We start from the raw sequence: 13,158 nt of genomic DNA, 5'->3' as shown, positions 1-13,158 counted from the left end.
CAGTAGGCGTTTAAAAAGCTCTGTTTCAAAAGATGACACATTGTTCATGTTATTGATTTGTCTCTTACTGAATGAAACTTAGGCCCACAGGGATAAATGAGAAATCAAACATTCTGAGCTCCTGAGGACTCCAGCACATCCACAGAGAGTACTTTTTCATCATGATTTCTCTGAATATGGTACAGACATGACTGAGGCTTCATTCCATTTCTCTGAACATGAGCCAAAATATAGCTTTGCTATTGGTCTTATTCAGGGGTTGGCAATGTACCGCCTGTTTTTGTAAATAAAGTTTTATTGGAACCCGGCCCATTCATTTACATATTGTCTATAGTTGCATTCTTGCTACAACAGCAGAGGAGTTGGCTTGAAAAGCTAAACATATTTACTATCTGGCCTTTAACAGAAAAAGTTTGCTGACGCCTGAACTCATCTGCCAAAAACCAACATACTGAAGTGTAAAAAATACTGCAAAGTAAGGTGCTTGTGTCTTTTTGGCTGTCCTCCTAGCCTAGAATGGCAATTCAAATAAGCTGATTTGCTCTCTCCTTTGATCCGGACTTAATAAGGGGATGAATCACAAAGCACCAAATTGCTAAACTTCATCTTGTCCCTTAGAGTTCATTACCTTTTTCAATGCATTTAAAATATGAACGTGTTCTCTGCGACCCCTTCCTGACCCTTGCTATTGGGGAACGCTTGTTGAACTGAATCAAATCCTCACAGTTAGAAATAATTCCTTTTCTCCTGGGGTTTCCCGGGTGGTGCAGTGGTTAAGAATCCACCTGCCAATGCAGGGGACACAGGTTCAAGCCCTGGTCTGGGAAGATCCCACATGCTGCAGAGCGACTAAGCCCGTGCGCCACAACTACTGAACCTGCACTCTAGAGCCCGCAAGCCACAACTACTGAGGCTGCACGCCACAACTACTGAAGCCTGCGTGCCTAGAGCCCGTGCTCTGCAACAAGAGAAGCCACTGCGATGAGAAGCCCACGCACCGCAACAAAGAGCAGCCCCCGCTTGCTGCAACTAGAGAAAAGCCACCGTGCAGCAACAAAGACCCAACACAGCCAAAAATAAAAAAATTTTAAAACTAAATAATTCCTCTCCTCCTAAAGTCACATCCATCTTGTGATAGCTTTTGTGTCAACATGTCATTCTCTGCCCTGCATGAAAGTTTCTCCCAAGTCCCTTAGCTCTCTTGTGGGCCTACAAGAGCCTTGAGGGTATCTTTTTTTTTAAATTTGTCTTTGTATCTTCCCAATACGTTCAACCCCACCTCCTTAAGCCATGCCTGTGGAATGAATAAAGGTTGAATTTTGAAAGTTAATGTTTCTTTTAATGATCAAAAATATTCTATTCTTTGGACACATAAATCAATGGAACAGAATAGACAGCCCAGAAATAAACCCATGCACTTATGGTCAGTTCATCTATGACAAAGGAGGCAAGAAAAGACAGTCTCTTCAATAAATGGTGTTGGGAAAACTGGACAGCTACATGTAAAAGAATGAAATTAGAACATTCTCTGACATCATATACAAAAATAAACTCAAAATGGATTAAAGACCTAAATGTAAGACCAGAAACCATAAAACTCCTAGAGGAAAACATAGGCGGAACACTCTTTGACATAAATTGTAGCAGTAGTTTTTTGGATCTCTCTCCTGAAGCAAAGGAAATAAAAGCAAAAATAAACAAATGGGACCTAATTAAATTTAAAAGCTCTTGCACAACAAAGGAAAACACTGACAAAATGAAAAGACAACCTACTGAATGGGAGAAAATATTTGCAAATGATATAAATGATAAGGGGTTAATAGCCAACATATATAAACAGCTCATACAACCCAACATCAAAAAAACAAACGACCCAGATTAAAAAATGGGCAGAAGAACTAAGTAGACATCTTTCCAAAGAAGACATACAGATGGCCAACAGGCACATGAAAAGATGCTCAACATGGCTACTCATCAGGGAGAGGCAAATCAAAACCACAGAGATACCACCTCACAACTGTCAGAATGGCCATCATCAAAAAGACAACAAATAACAAGTGTTGGCGAAGATGTGGAGAAAAGGGAACCCTTCATGCACTGTTGGTGGGAATGTACATTGGTGCAGCCATTGTGGAAAACAGTATGGCGGTTTCTCAAAAAACCAAAAACAGAACTACCATATGACCCAGCAACTCCACTCTTGGGTCTATATCTAAAAAAATGAAAACACTAATTCCAAAAGATACATGTACCCCAATGTTCCTAGCAGCATTATTTATAATTGGCAAGATATGGAAGCAACCTAAGGTCCATCAACAGATGAATGGATACAGAAAAACTGGTGAATATATATACAATGGAATACTACTCAGCTATAAAAAAGAATGAAATTTTGCCATTTGCAACAACATGGATGGACATATTATGCCAAGTAAAATAAGTCAGACAGAGAAGGATAAATACTGTATGATATTACTAAAAAATACAACAAACTAGTGACTATAACAAAAAAGAAGCAGACTCACAGATATAGAGAACGAGCTAGTGGTTACCAGTGGGGAGAGGAAGGGGGAAGGGCTTTATGCGGTAGAGGATTAAGAGGTACAAACTATTAGGTATAAAATAAGCTACAAGGATATGATGTACAACACAGGGAACAGGCAGTATTTTATAACAACTATAAACGGAGTATAACCTTTAAACATTTTGAATCACTGTACTGTACACCTATAACTTATAATATCGTACATTAACTATATTTCAATTTAAAAAATTCTATTCTTCGGAAGCTCCTGTTGCTAAATTAATTAAACAAGGAAGCCATTAGATTGAGGTGGTCCTAATAGCTTAGCAGCATAAATAAGCAAACCCAAACCTAAGAACAGCTAATCACAAACAGTCCTAACCACTGGACCGCCAGGGAATTCCCAATATGAATTGAGTTTTGTTCATATAAACTCTTCTTTTTTTTATATATAATAAGAAACACTGTCAAATGCAGTAAACATCAACTTTATTTTTATGTATTTATTTATTTTGGCCACCCTGCACATTATGTGGGATGTGGGATCTTATTTCCCCAACCAGGGATGGAACCCATGCCCCCTGCACTGGAAGCACAAAGTCCTAACCACTGGACCACCAGGGAAGTCCCTCACATAAACTCTTACATATTTTCATATGCCTCCCTTTATGTTTTAATGCTATCCACAGGCGTATCCACTAGTCTGATTTCACTTCCTGTTTTAGGTGAATTTCAGATCAGTTCTTCCACGGTCCTAATTTGCCTAGTGTTCCTGAGATGACTCTTAGGTAAAGTAAAAAAGTCCCGTCCCTGGAGATCAAGGGTGCATCTCACTGACCAGAGACTGCCCAGATGGCTTCCTCCACTTGCTGGGGGTTCTCAGTGATGTTATAAATGATAACATCACACTCCAGCAGGTGCGTGAGAAGGTCTTCTCGAGAGATAGCCTGAAAAAGAAAGTTGACAGTCATTTGTTGCAAGAAGCGCACAAAGTAACCTTAATATTTAGATGGGAGTGACAATTTCCAAATGAGATATGTTGCCTGGAGAGTCCCACAGGAAACATTCGCAGAAGGATTTTTTTATTTAAAATGAAATTTTGGCTCTCTTCTGTGTGTAGTTTTCAAGTAACAAAGTTTATGTAAATAGCCTGGAACAGATGAATAAGAAAATTGCATAATGATCTTAGGTACTATTTCTGCATGCTGTTTAAACCCCGATTCAGGAAGAAAGAATTAGAACACACTGGAAGAAAATGTGTGAGGCATTTAAAACAAACTCAAGCTCTATGCAAGATTCTTTGAGCAACTATAGATCATGAATCACTCAGAAATGCTGATAAGTGATTAATATGGATTATTTCAGAATCCTCAAAATGGAATTAATCTGGTCTCATTCGAGATGTAAGGTACCTTATTACAGTTGACAGCAGGGAGTATTTTAAAAAAAACAGAAGCTTTTAATGGTTAAAAATACCAAGTTCTTATATGGGATGAAAGTAACTTTGGTGATCACTGTGTCCAAAGGAAAACACGCACACTTGGTAAATCATGATTGGAATGATTGAGGATGAAACAGGCACGTTTTCAAGAGAATGGTCATCCTGACCAGATATTGAGTGACCATGATTGTGCATTCATTTGTTCCCCCAGTAAATATTTGTGGGCCCTCATTTTCACCCCAAGGGGAAAGGCAAAATAAATAATGTATGATTGTTGATATTACAGATTTGCGCGCGCGCATGTGTGTGTGTGTGTTGTTGGCAAAATTTTAACAAATAACTAGGGTCTAATGTGGACGAGGGCGCAGCTAAGCACATATGAAGCCTTTGTACAAATTAGAAAAAGGAAACCTGCTCTTGGTGGAAAAATTATAAGGCACCCAGTCTGGGACACACTGTAGCCAGCAGAACACATCACTTTTCAGCTCCTACCCATGCCCATAGCTGGGCAACCTTGCGCAGTGTGCAATCTGTACAGCCCTACGTGGCAGCCCCCAATGTAGAAAGGGCTATCATAGAAGTACATTTGAGGTTTGATGGACTAGGTGAAGTATGGGACTATGGCTCATAGGAGTTGACATTTGAGCTGGGCTGAAAGGGTGAATACAAGCTCACTCAGCAGAGCCTGGGAAGTTCACGGACTAGCAGGCCATTTGCTGAGCCAGGCAAAAGCACCTTTGACAACCTGGACCAGCCTAATGTTTTTCCATCCTCCATTCTCTCTCACCTTTCATGCCACTCTTGCTTCTTCCCCTGCGCTGCCCAGAACCCAAGCTCTAGCTATACCGATGCTTTCTATTCCAAAGCACATCATACACTTTGCCAGGTGCCCCCTTGTGTGTCATTTCCTTGTCCTTTTATCTGCTTGGAAAGCTCTATTCAGCCCTGGAGGTTCAGCCTCAGTCCCAGCATCACCAGTAGACCCCAAGCTCCCAAAGGAGGGCCAGCTGTGCAGAATCTCCCGATCAGAGGAGGTTAGGGGGTCTTGCTCTGCGTGGCAGGGAGGCGTCTGAAGCTCCGTTTGCCTGGCTCTATAGATAAGACTGAGAATTCATACTGCCCTGTTCAGAGCGCTCTGGACGCGGCTGTGCGCACACCTCTGTCATCATGTCACTGTCCTGCTCTGGAGTCACTAGTTGACATTGCAGAGTTCCTGCTAGGCTGTGAGCTCCGTGTTTTTCTGTGGGTCTTCAAAGTGCTCAATACTCATTCACTGAATCAAATTCAGGTATAAAGAGTGATCAGTGATGGAGATCTGAAGCAACGCAGATAGCCAGGAGAATGGAAAGTAGGCATTCTTTCGAGAGCGATTAAAGACACGAGCTGAGGCCTCCCTTCCTTCAGCTGCCGCTAAGGTGCTCCGTCCTTCCAAGGAAGCTAAGGCCGCGTGGGGGCGAGGCCCTCACTTCATCTGTCCGGCAGCCCCCGCCTAGCACTGGCCCTGCACCACGGCCTCCGTCTCGGAGCTCGCCTGCATCTTCTCGGCCCTCATCCCGCATGACGATGAGGTGATGGTCACAGAGGACAAGATCTATGCTCTCATTAAAGCAGCCAGTGTCAATGTTGAACCTTTCTGGCCAGGATTGTTTGCAAAGGCTTTGGCCAAGGTCAGCACACAGGGAGCCTCATCGGCAGTGCAGGGGCTGGTGGAGCTGCCCCAGCAGGAGGTCCTGCCTCCTCCACCGCTGCTGCCCCCGCTGAGGAGCAGAAAGTAGACGCAAAGAAAGAAGAATCTGAAGAGTCTGACGATGACAGGGGCTTTGGTCTTTTTGACGAAACCTCTTTAGTGACATGTTCAATAAGAAGCTGAGCTCTTCAATTTGAGGTCAGCAAGGAGGCCCTCTGTGCTCTGGAAAAATCTGGCAGGAAAGGACTTCAGACAGACATTTGCAGGAGAAATTTTTATGAACCCAATATCGTGTGTCTTCTCGTACCTAGAAAAGCACCAAAGTCATGACTGGAGAGATCTGCTCCTTGTGACCAGAACTGACCTTTTGCTGAGACGTGTACTTGCTTGCACGTGGCCCCTTCACCCAAACTATACGCGTACTGACTCCCCACACCCCAACCTCTTTGGAGCAGTTCCTCAGAGCTCTCTGAGAGGCTGTCCCCCAGGCTATAGCCCTCAGTCAACCCCAAATAAAACTGAACGCACAGCACTCGCAGTGTGTTTGTGTGTGTGTATGTGTGCGTGTGTATGTGTGCGTGTGTGTGTGTTTTCCAGTCTATACTGGGAAGCCAAGAGCCCACAGCAATGCCAGGCTTGCAGCTGTGATGGGGGCAAGCGCGTGATGAATGGTGGAAAAGACACTCTTGCTTGTCTACAATCATCTATCTCCTTTTCTTCTTTCCCAACAGAACCCCAATTTTGTGCAGATACGCCCCTTCTCAGCCTGTGGGAAATTAACTCCACCTTCTAGTTTAAGGGATGGGCCTTACTGATCTCAGGGTAAGTGATTGGTTCAGGAATCAGCAAGTGACCCAACTCAAGACACTGAGATTCAAGGAGATACCTGTGGGGTGCTGCTGGAATGTTCATCCTTCTTTTTCTGAGAACTTCTGGAAGTTCTCTTCATCAGAGTGTTGCTGCGTTTGTGTGCAAAGCCCTGGAATGTTGCCGCCTTGCTGCCAACCTGAGGATGAAGTCCCTCCCAGAGGAAGACAGAGCCCAGAAAAGGGCTGGAAAAGGAGCTGCAGCCCCTGGGTCATGCCAGGCCTGAAGCAGGTGCTTCCTTGAGACCACCAGCCACATAAGTTGATGAATTCCTTACTGGTTACTGATTTGCATTGCCTTTTTTTTTTCCTATTACTTGCAGCCCCAAACAGCCTAAACTGATAATAGACAGCAAGGCCCTTAATACAAATTAGGGCAGAGTAGTGTTTTTTTTTGTTGTTTGTTTGTTTTTTGTTTTTTGTGGTACGCGGGCCTCTCACTGTTGTGGCCTCTCCCATTGCGGAGCACAGGCTCCGAACGCGCAGGCTCAGCGGCCATGGCTCACGGGCCCAGCCGCTCCGCGGCATGTGGGATCTTCCCGGACCGGGGCACGAACCCGTGTCCCCTGCATCGTCAGGCAGACTCTCAACGACTGCGCCACCAGGGAAGCCCCAGGGCAGAGTAGTTTTGTAGAGGAGCGTGAGAGACTTCATCCTGGGTAAATTGATATAGAAGTGCTGCAGGACATCTGGGGGAGTGCACTAGGAAGCAGTTGGATGTGCAGGTTGGTCAACAGGGCTGGAGAAGGATTTGAAAGGCGTTGGCTTGTACAGGGGAGCTGGAGCTATAGGACTGAATAAGATTTAGAAAGGATGCCTATTAGGAGAAGGGAGGGAGCTCTGAGAAAAACTGCATTTAAAGGGAAGGAGTGGATGCGTAAGGGCAGTCTGCCAGCTGCTGCTGCTGGGAAGCAGGGAAGAGAGGCCCTTGGTAATGAGGGGCTGGCTGGTGACAATGGCCAGGGCATCTCCTGTGAAGGGGTGGGGGCTGGAGAGTGCAGGAGTGAGGCCTGCAAAGGTGGCTGAGCCCTCTCTCAAGTTCAGTGGTGGCAGGGGCCATGGGCAGAGAAAGAGGCAGGGAGGCCAAAGTAAGAGTGTGTGTGTGTGTGTGTGTGTGTGTGTGTGTGTGTGTGTGTGTGTGTGTGTGTTTCCAGCGAGAAAGATGTGAGCATACGTAGATGTGGAAAGAAAGAAGCCAGTGGCGAGTCAAGATCCAGAAGAGGGTAAAAGGGGGTAAGTGGTGAAGAAAGTTCCCAAAGACGGTAGGAGGGGACTCATTCATTCATTGACAAATACTTATTGAGGGCCAGTGCTGTCCGTCACCGTGCAAGGATACACATGAGAATAAATGAGGTGCTGTCTCTACTCTCAAGGAACAGATACTAATAGTGTGACCCACAATAGACAGATAATAACAATGGAGTGAGAAAAGTGTAAGAATCTAGGCAGGTAGAGAGCTCAGAATCTAAACTGGGAGTGGGGAATCATGGAGGGCTTCCTGGAGGAGAAGACAACCCGAATTAAATCGTGAAGGATGAATAGGGCTGGTTGGAGGAGGGAAGAGGGAAAGCTATTCCAGGGTACAGCATGTGCAAAGCTGTCTCCTAGGATCTAGAGGGCTGCAGGCAGGGTGATGGCAGATATTAGGCTGGGAGGGTCACCCTTCTTACAGGTATTTAAGTCCTTGGATGAGGACTGTGTAGAATTTGTCATGTGAAGGCAGCAGTATTTCTCAGTAAGACAGCAATATAATGGTGTTATCCTTGAGTGGCTTATTACCAAAGGAGATGTCTCTTTCACAGATTGCGCCTGCCATGGCCCAGAGCCATGTTGGGGTGGTGCAGGGCAGAATACATTCTAAATACAGGGCAGAGAACTTTATGAGTCTGAAAGTCCAAATGAGATCCATACTTTCTAAGAATATCTCATTTAAGTTCTCTGCTGCAGGCAAGACTTGAAAGTGGAGAGACAAGGGTTAATTTCCATCGCAGGAGGAAGACCTGCCCTCACCTCTCTCCTCAACTTCCCCACCTTCTCACATTGGCAGGAGAGAGGAGACAAGGAGCAAACACAGTGGCAGGGCATCGGAGCAGGGGGTGGCCCTCCCCTTCGCCCCCTCTCAGCAGTCCCTCTGGACTTACATAGTAGGTCTCCATGGCAAAGTTGGGGCAGGGGGTTTCGAGCGTGGAAAGCGTGCCCACTATCTGGAACGTGCCTTCCTTCAGGTTGGCTGAGGAGGCTTCTGGCACGGCTGATTTATCTTCATCGTGCTTTTCCTCCTCTTCGGTAACTTCTTCAAGTGAAGCCCCGACCACAGAGGTAGAGAGAAACTGCAAGCAAACAGGAATTTCCTGAATACTAAGAACAACGGAGAGTAAGGCCAGTCAATGAATGACGATTCTAAAACCTGACCTTTACTGAAGGCTTGCTAGCGGTGCCACTCATGCTTTGTACACCGGTATCTCATTGAAATTGGTTTAATTCCCGCAACGACACAGTGAAGTGTCTATTCACTATTATGACTCCCCATTTCATAGGCGAGGAACTCAGGCTCGGAGAGCTTAAAAGCTCGTTAAGGGTATTATCCTTCCCTAGCATCAGGCAGAGCTGGGCTAAATTCACGATGGTCGTTTTGTCTAACAGATAGGTAGAAATGTAATGCGATCAGCTTAGGTAACTTAAATTTGCTGGTACCACATTAACAAAAGGAGAAAGAAACAGGTGAAGTTAACTTAGGTAAAGTTTAAATTTTTAAAAATTTAGGTAACATTTTATTTAACTCAATATATCCAAAACATTATCAGTTTAACATGTCATCAATATAAACATTATTGAGATATTATATATTGTTTTCTTTTCCCATAGTAAGTGTTTGAAATTTGATGTGCATTTTACACTTACAGTGCATCTCCATTTGGACTAGACACTTCTAAACGTTCCATAACCACATGGGACCAGTGGCTATGAATAATGAAATAGAATGAGGTTGGCAAAGTTTCTTTTTTTGGTTTTACAAAAGCTGTCTTTGTGAGTTGTTTATGCAATGTTCATGGGTTTCATATATAAAGAGAAATAATTTTAATTTATATATTAGACATATAATTTATAGTTTAAACATGTGTAAATAATCATGACGATATCACCCCTTGGGAGTAAAAACACAACAGAATGCCCCACCCCCTTTATTTTGATAAAAAAACAGTCCAAGTTAATAGACAAGGTGTCAGGTTCAATCTCTTATTGGAATCTATTTTTCCCAAGTATGCCATATATATTTTCATTTACCTCTCAAACACACATATTCAATTTATTATCCCGTTTCACAGATGAGGAGATTGAGGCCCAGCAATAAGTAATTTGCCCAAGATCGCATAGGCAGGAAGGGGTGAAGTTGGACCTTCTGATAATGACACCCCGGCTGTACAGGTGCCCCGCCCTGACACACTACCCAGAGACCGGGGGAGAAGGGGCTGTGGTGGCATTGCTCAGCTAGGCCTGAGGACAAGAGACATGGTTTCCACGTTTTTTTAGATGCTTTATATTTCTACTCCCGTATTGCTTGGTGCAGACAATAGCAATTACTTGGAATTTGAGAAAGTCAAGTCCTGGTTTGTTAAGGAATAACCGGAAATTCTGTTATTGATAAGCTTTGGAAAAAATCTCTCCCAACAAAAAGTTTTATTGTAAAAATATTATGTCGTAAAAAATAATCAGAGATCAAAAGGGGATAAAGTAAAAAGTTAAATTCTCTTCCCTCCCTCCCTCCTAATTTCAATCATGTCACGTCCCTTTTTAAGTACTCCAATGGCTATCAATGGATTTAGAACATAAACCAAATTCCTGACCAAAGCCCCACAAGATCTGGGCCTTTGGGCTTGACTCTGCTTTGCTAATTTACACAATAAATATCGATGAACTGCTGACCACGTGTGAGGCACTGTTTAGTTGCTGAGCTGGGCCACATTTTGACTTTCACAGCCCCTTTCCGCCAAAAGTATATTAAAAATGATATTTTATGACTGTATATCTATAATGACACACTATCTTTGACTGTAAAATTTAATTTGCTTCCTTCCTATTTTAAGAGAAATTATAACATTTGTGCGGGCCCCAAAGCCACATGGGTCCTGGGCATGGTGTCTGCTGTCCCCTGGAGCCCCTGGTTCACTGCAGCCTCACCACTCTGTCCTCTGCAACCTTTGCCTTTGCCGTGCCCTCTGGGAACTATTTCCTCGGGCTGGACCCTCATCTTGTGTGTGTCAGATTAAATGTCACCTTTCAAGAGAGCGCTTTCATGCAACTCTATTGAAAGCAGCTGCGCTCTTCCCCAGTCCACCTCTTCTATTCTCTTTCCTTCAGAGTACTTATCATCTATTGAAATATCTTGTTTATTCTAGTAATTATTTATTGTCTGTCTCCTTCCAGAGGGGCAGGGTCTTCAAGGGTCAAAACCTTTTTTGGTCTTATTTACTGTGCCAGCCTTTTAGTAGGAGTTCATGAACGAGTGACTCCCATCCTCCAGAGGTGATAACGGTTAAGTGTCTTGTGTATCCTTTGAGACGTTTTTCTGTATTTAGGTTGTCTATCTATCTATCTATCTATCTATCTATCTATCTATCTATCTTCTCTATATTTGTATCTATCTTTTTGAAAGACACAAGTAAGTTCATACTACCCCTGTCTTTTTAATGCTTTGCTATTGCATTTAGTTTTGGACTTCTTTTTCCGTCAGTTGCCTGATACAGACGAGTTGGCGGGAATGGAAAGAGAACCCGGTTAGGAGGTCGGAGACCTGGCCCTATGTCCAGGTCCTGCCCCCAACTCGCTAAGTGATCTTGGGCAAGCCCCTTTCTGCCTCGAAGCCTCAGTTTCCTCTTACTAATAGGGGAGGAACCCCGGCTGGAACGGAGATCTCCAAACACCTGGGCTTCCAGGTGGGGCGCTTGTCTAGCCTGGGTGCAGACTGGGGAGCAGGGGGCATTGGCCGTGCCCAGGACGAGGGAGGGTCCCTTAGGGGAGGCCCTGATAGCGTCCGGTGGTGCAGGCCCTCGCTGGGTTCCGGGGCTGGGGCGGGGGACTGGGAGTTGGGGGCTTGGGTTCTCCTGTCATCCACCGCCGCTCACCTTCCCGATGTTTCTGCTGCTGTATGAGTCCAGCAGGTTTATAAACACCCTCTGGATCCGTTTAACTTTCTCCGTCCGGACAGCAACTTCCTCTTCTTCAGCCATGGTGGGAGCCTCGCTGGTTGCTAAGGAGAAAGCGTCCCTTTGGTTGCCAAGGAGATGGAGCCGCGGCCCTAGGACCGCGGGGCCAGGCTGCCCTCCGGGGTTGGGGCTAGGGCGCGGGGCGGGGCGTTCCCGGGGCGGGGGGCGGGGCCTCCGGTTTCCGAGGCCAGGAGGGCTCTCCCTGCCCAGGGCGCCAGGCAGGCCTGCGTCGCCGCCCGAGCCCCACTCTCCCCTGCTTCACGCCGGGGGCCCTCGGGCAGGGCGCATCCTCCGTCCCTTTCCTCTCGTTCATTCGGTAACTCCGGAAACACGTCCCAGTGTCCACCTGACACGGAGCACTAAAAATACTGATGAATCTGAGGAAAAGGTAAAACCGCAAGCCTAGGCTTCCCCTGAAATGTCGGAGTGAATTAACGTGCCCCTGTGGGGCGGTCTGACCAGGCGGGCGTGACATAATCCTCTACTGTAAAGAAGGGCTGTTGCCATGGAGTTTCGGGGTCATGGTGTGGTCCCCACTGTGCTGCCAGTCGCTGCTTGGTCCACTGGGCTCAACTGGTTTAGCAGTTCCAGGGCTGGGGTGGGAGTGACTAGCAGCCATTTGTGCTGGGGATTCACCCCCATTCACAAAGGGATAGAATTCAGACTTTGCCCTTTCCAAATCAGGTTAGACACGCAGTTGCCCAGATAAACCGACAAATTAAAAGATGCCATTCGATTTGTCTTATCACAGAACCACAAAGGTCACGGTGGACTAGATATATATATATCCTGTTATCTTAGAATAGTAAATATTTTTGTGCTTTAAACATTAACTTGTTGAATGTACATATTTAACACATGGATTGACTGTGTACCTTTTTTTTTTTTTTTAAATACTGATTGCCTCAGAAATTGGAGATGGCCAGGGAGCTCCAGACAGCCTGGAGGTTCTGGGCACTCAGGCATTTGGGAGACTAGGCTTTGACTTCCAGCTCTGCAGCCATTTGTGAGACTAGGCTTTGACTTCCAGCTCTGCAGCCATTTGTGGGAGACTGGGGCCAACCTTTTAACTTTACCCAAGCTGTTAAATTGGCTGTAAAACGGGTGAAACCACCAACCTAACAGGGCGGTCAGGATCAAACAAGATATAGGAAAGCACCTTCTGAAGTGGTCTCCATAAGTGAAATTGCTTTTTTTCTGCAACGCTGAAGCACGCTTCTACCAATGGGAGTTTTTCATTCCTTTTTTCGTCCCCATCCCGACTCCCTTTCCTTTTATACATATGTCTCATTAAAACTTGTTTTGATAAAATAACACTTTGAAATTTTGCAGATTTAATTTGGGAACAGCTTGCTCACAGCAACATTCTTTTTTTTAGTATCAACAAGAAAGTGCTGTCAATTTAAATGTAAAAATACTCATGTAAGACCAGTACA

General features: G+C 45.1%; 1 protein-coding gene and 1 pseudogene across 4 annotated transcripts in view; one reads left to right on the top strand and one right to left on the bottom strand.

Moving 5' to 3' along the window:
* AK7 (adenylate kinase 7) overlaps positions 1–11,808 on the bottom strand; it is a 54,294-nt gene extending 42,486 nt beyond the window's left edge. For all 4 annotated transcript variants that reach the window (XM_027120845.1, XM_027120846.1, XM_027120848.1 and 1 more), the window contains exons 1-3: positions 11,642–11,808; positions 8,660–8,848; positions 3,363–3,471 (exon numbers count right to left, since the gene is read on the bottom strand). In XM_027120845.1, coding sequence (XP_026976646.1) covers positions 3,363–3,471; positions 8,660–8,848; positions 11,642–11,746 — 403 coding nt within the window. In that variant the 5' untranslated portion in view covers positions 11,747–11,808. The remainder of the gene's footprint in view (positions 1–3,362; positions 3,472–8,659; positions 8,849–11,641) is intronic.
* Positions 4,149–5,835, top strand: LOC113627792 (60S acidic ribosomal protein P1 pseudogene; annotated as a pseudogene).
* Positions 11,809–13,158: the final 1,350 nt, after the last annotated feature.

This window comes from Aethalodelphis obliquidens, unplaced genomic scaffold, assembly GCF_003676395.1.
Source record: "Aethalodelphis obliquidens isolate GAN/ISIS:26980383/991018 unplaced genomic scaffold, ASM367639v1 scaffold21, whole genome shotgun sequence".
Lineage (NCBI taxonomy): Eukaryota > Metazoa > Chordata > Mammalia > Artiodactyla > Delphinidae > Aethalodelphis > Aethalodelphis obliquidens.
The sequence above is the reverse complement of the archived record's forward strand: the minus strand, read 5'-3'. Positions and strand labels throughout refer to the sequence as shown.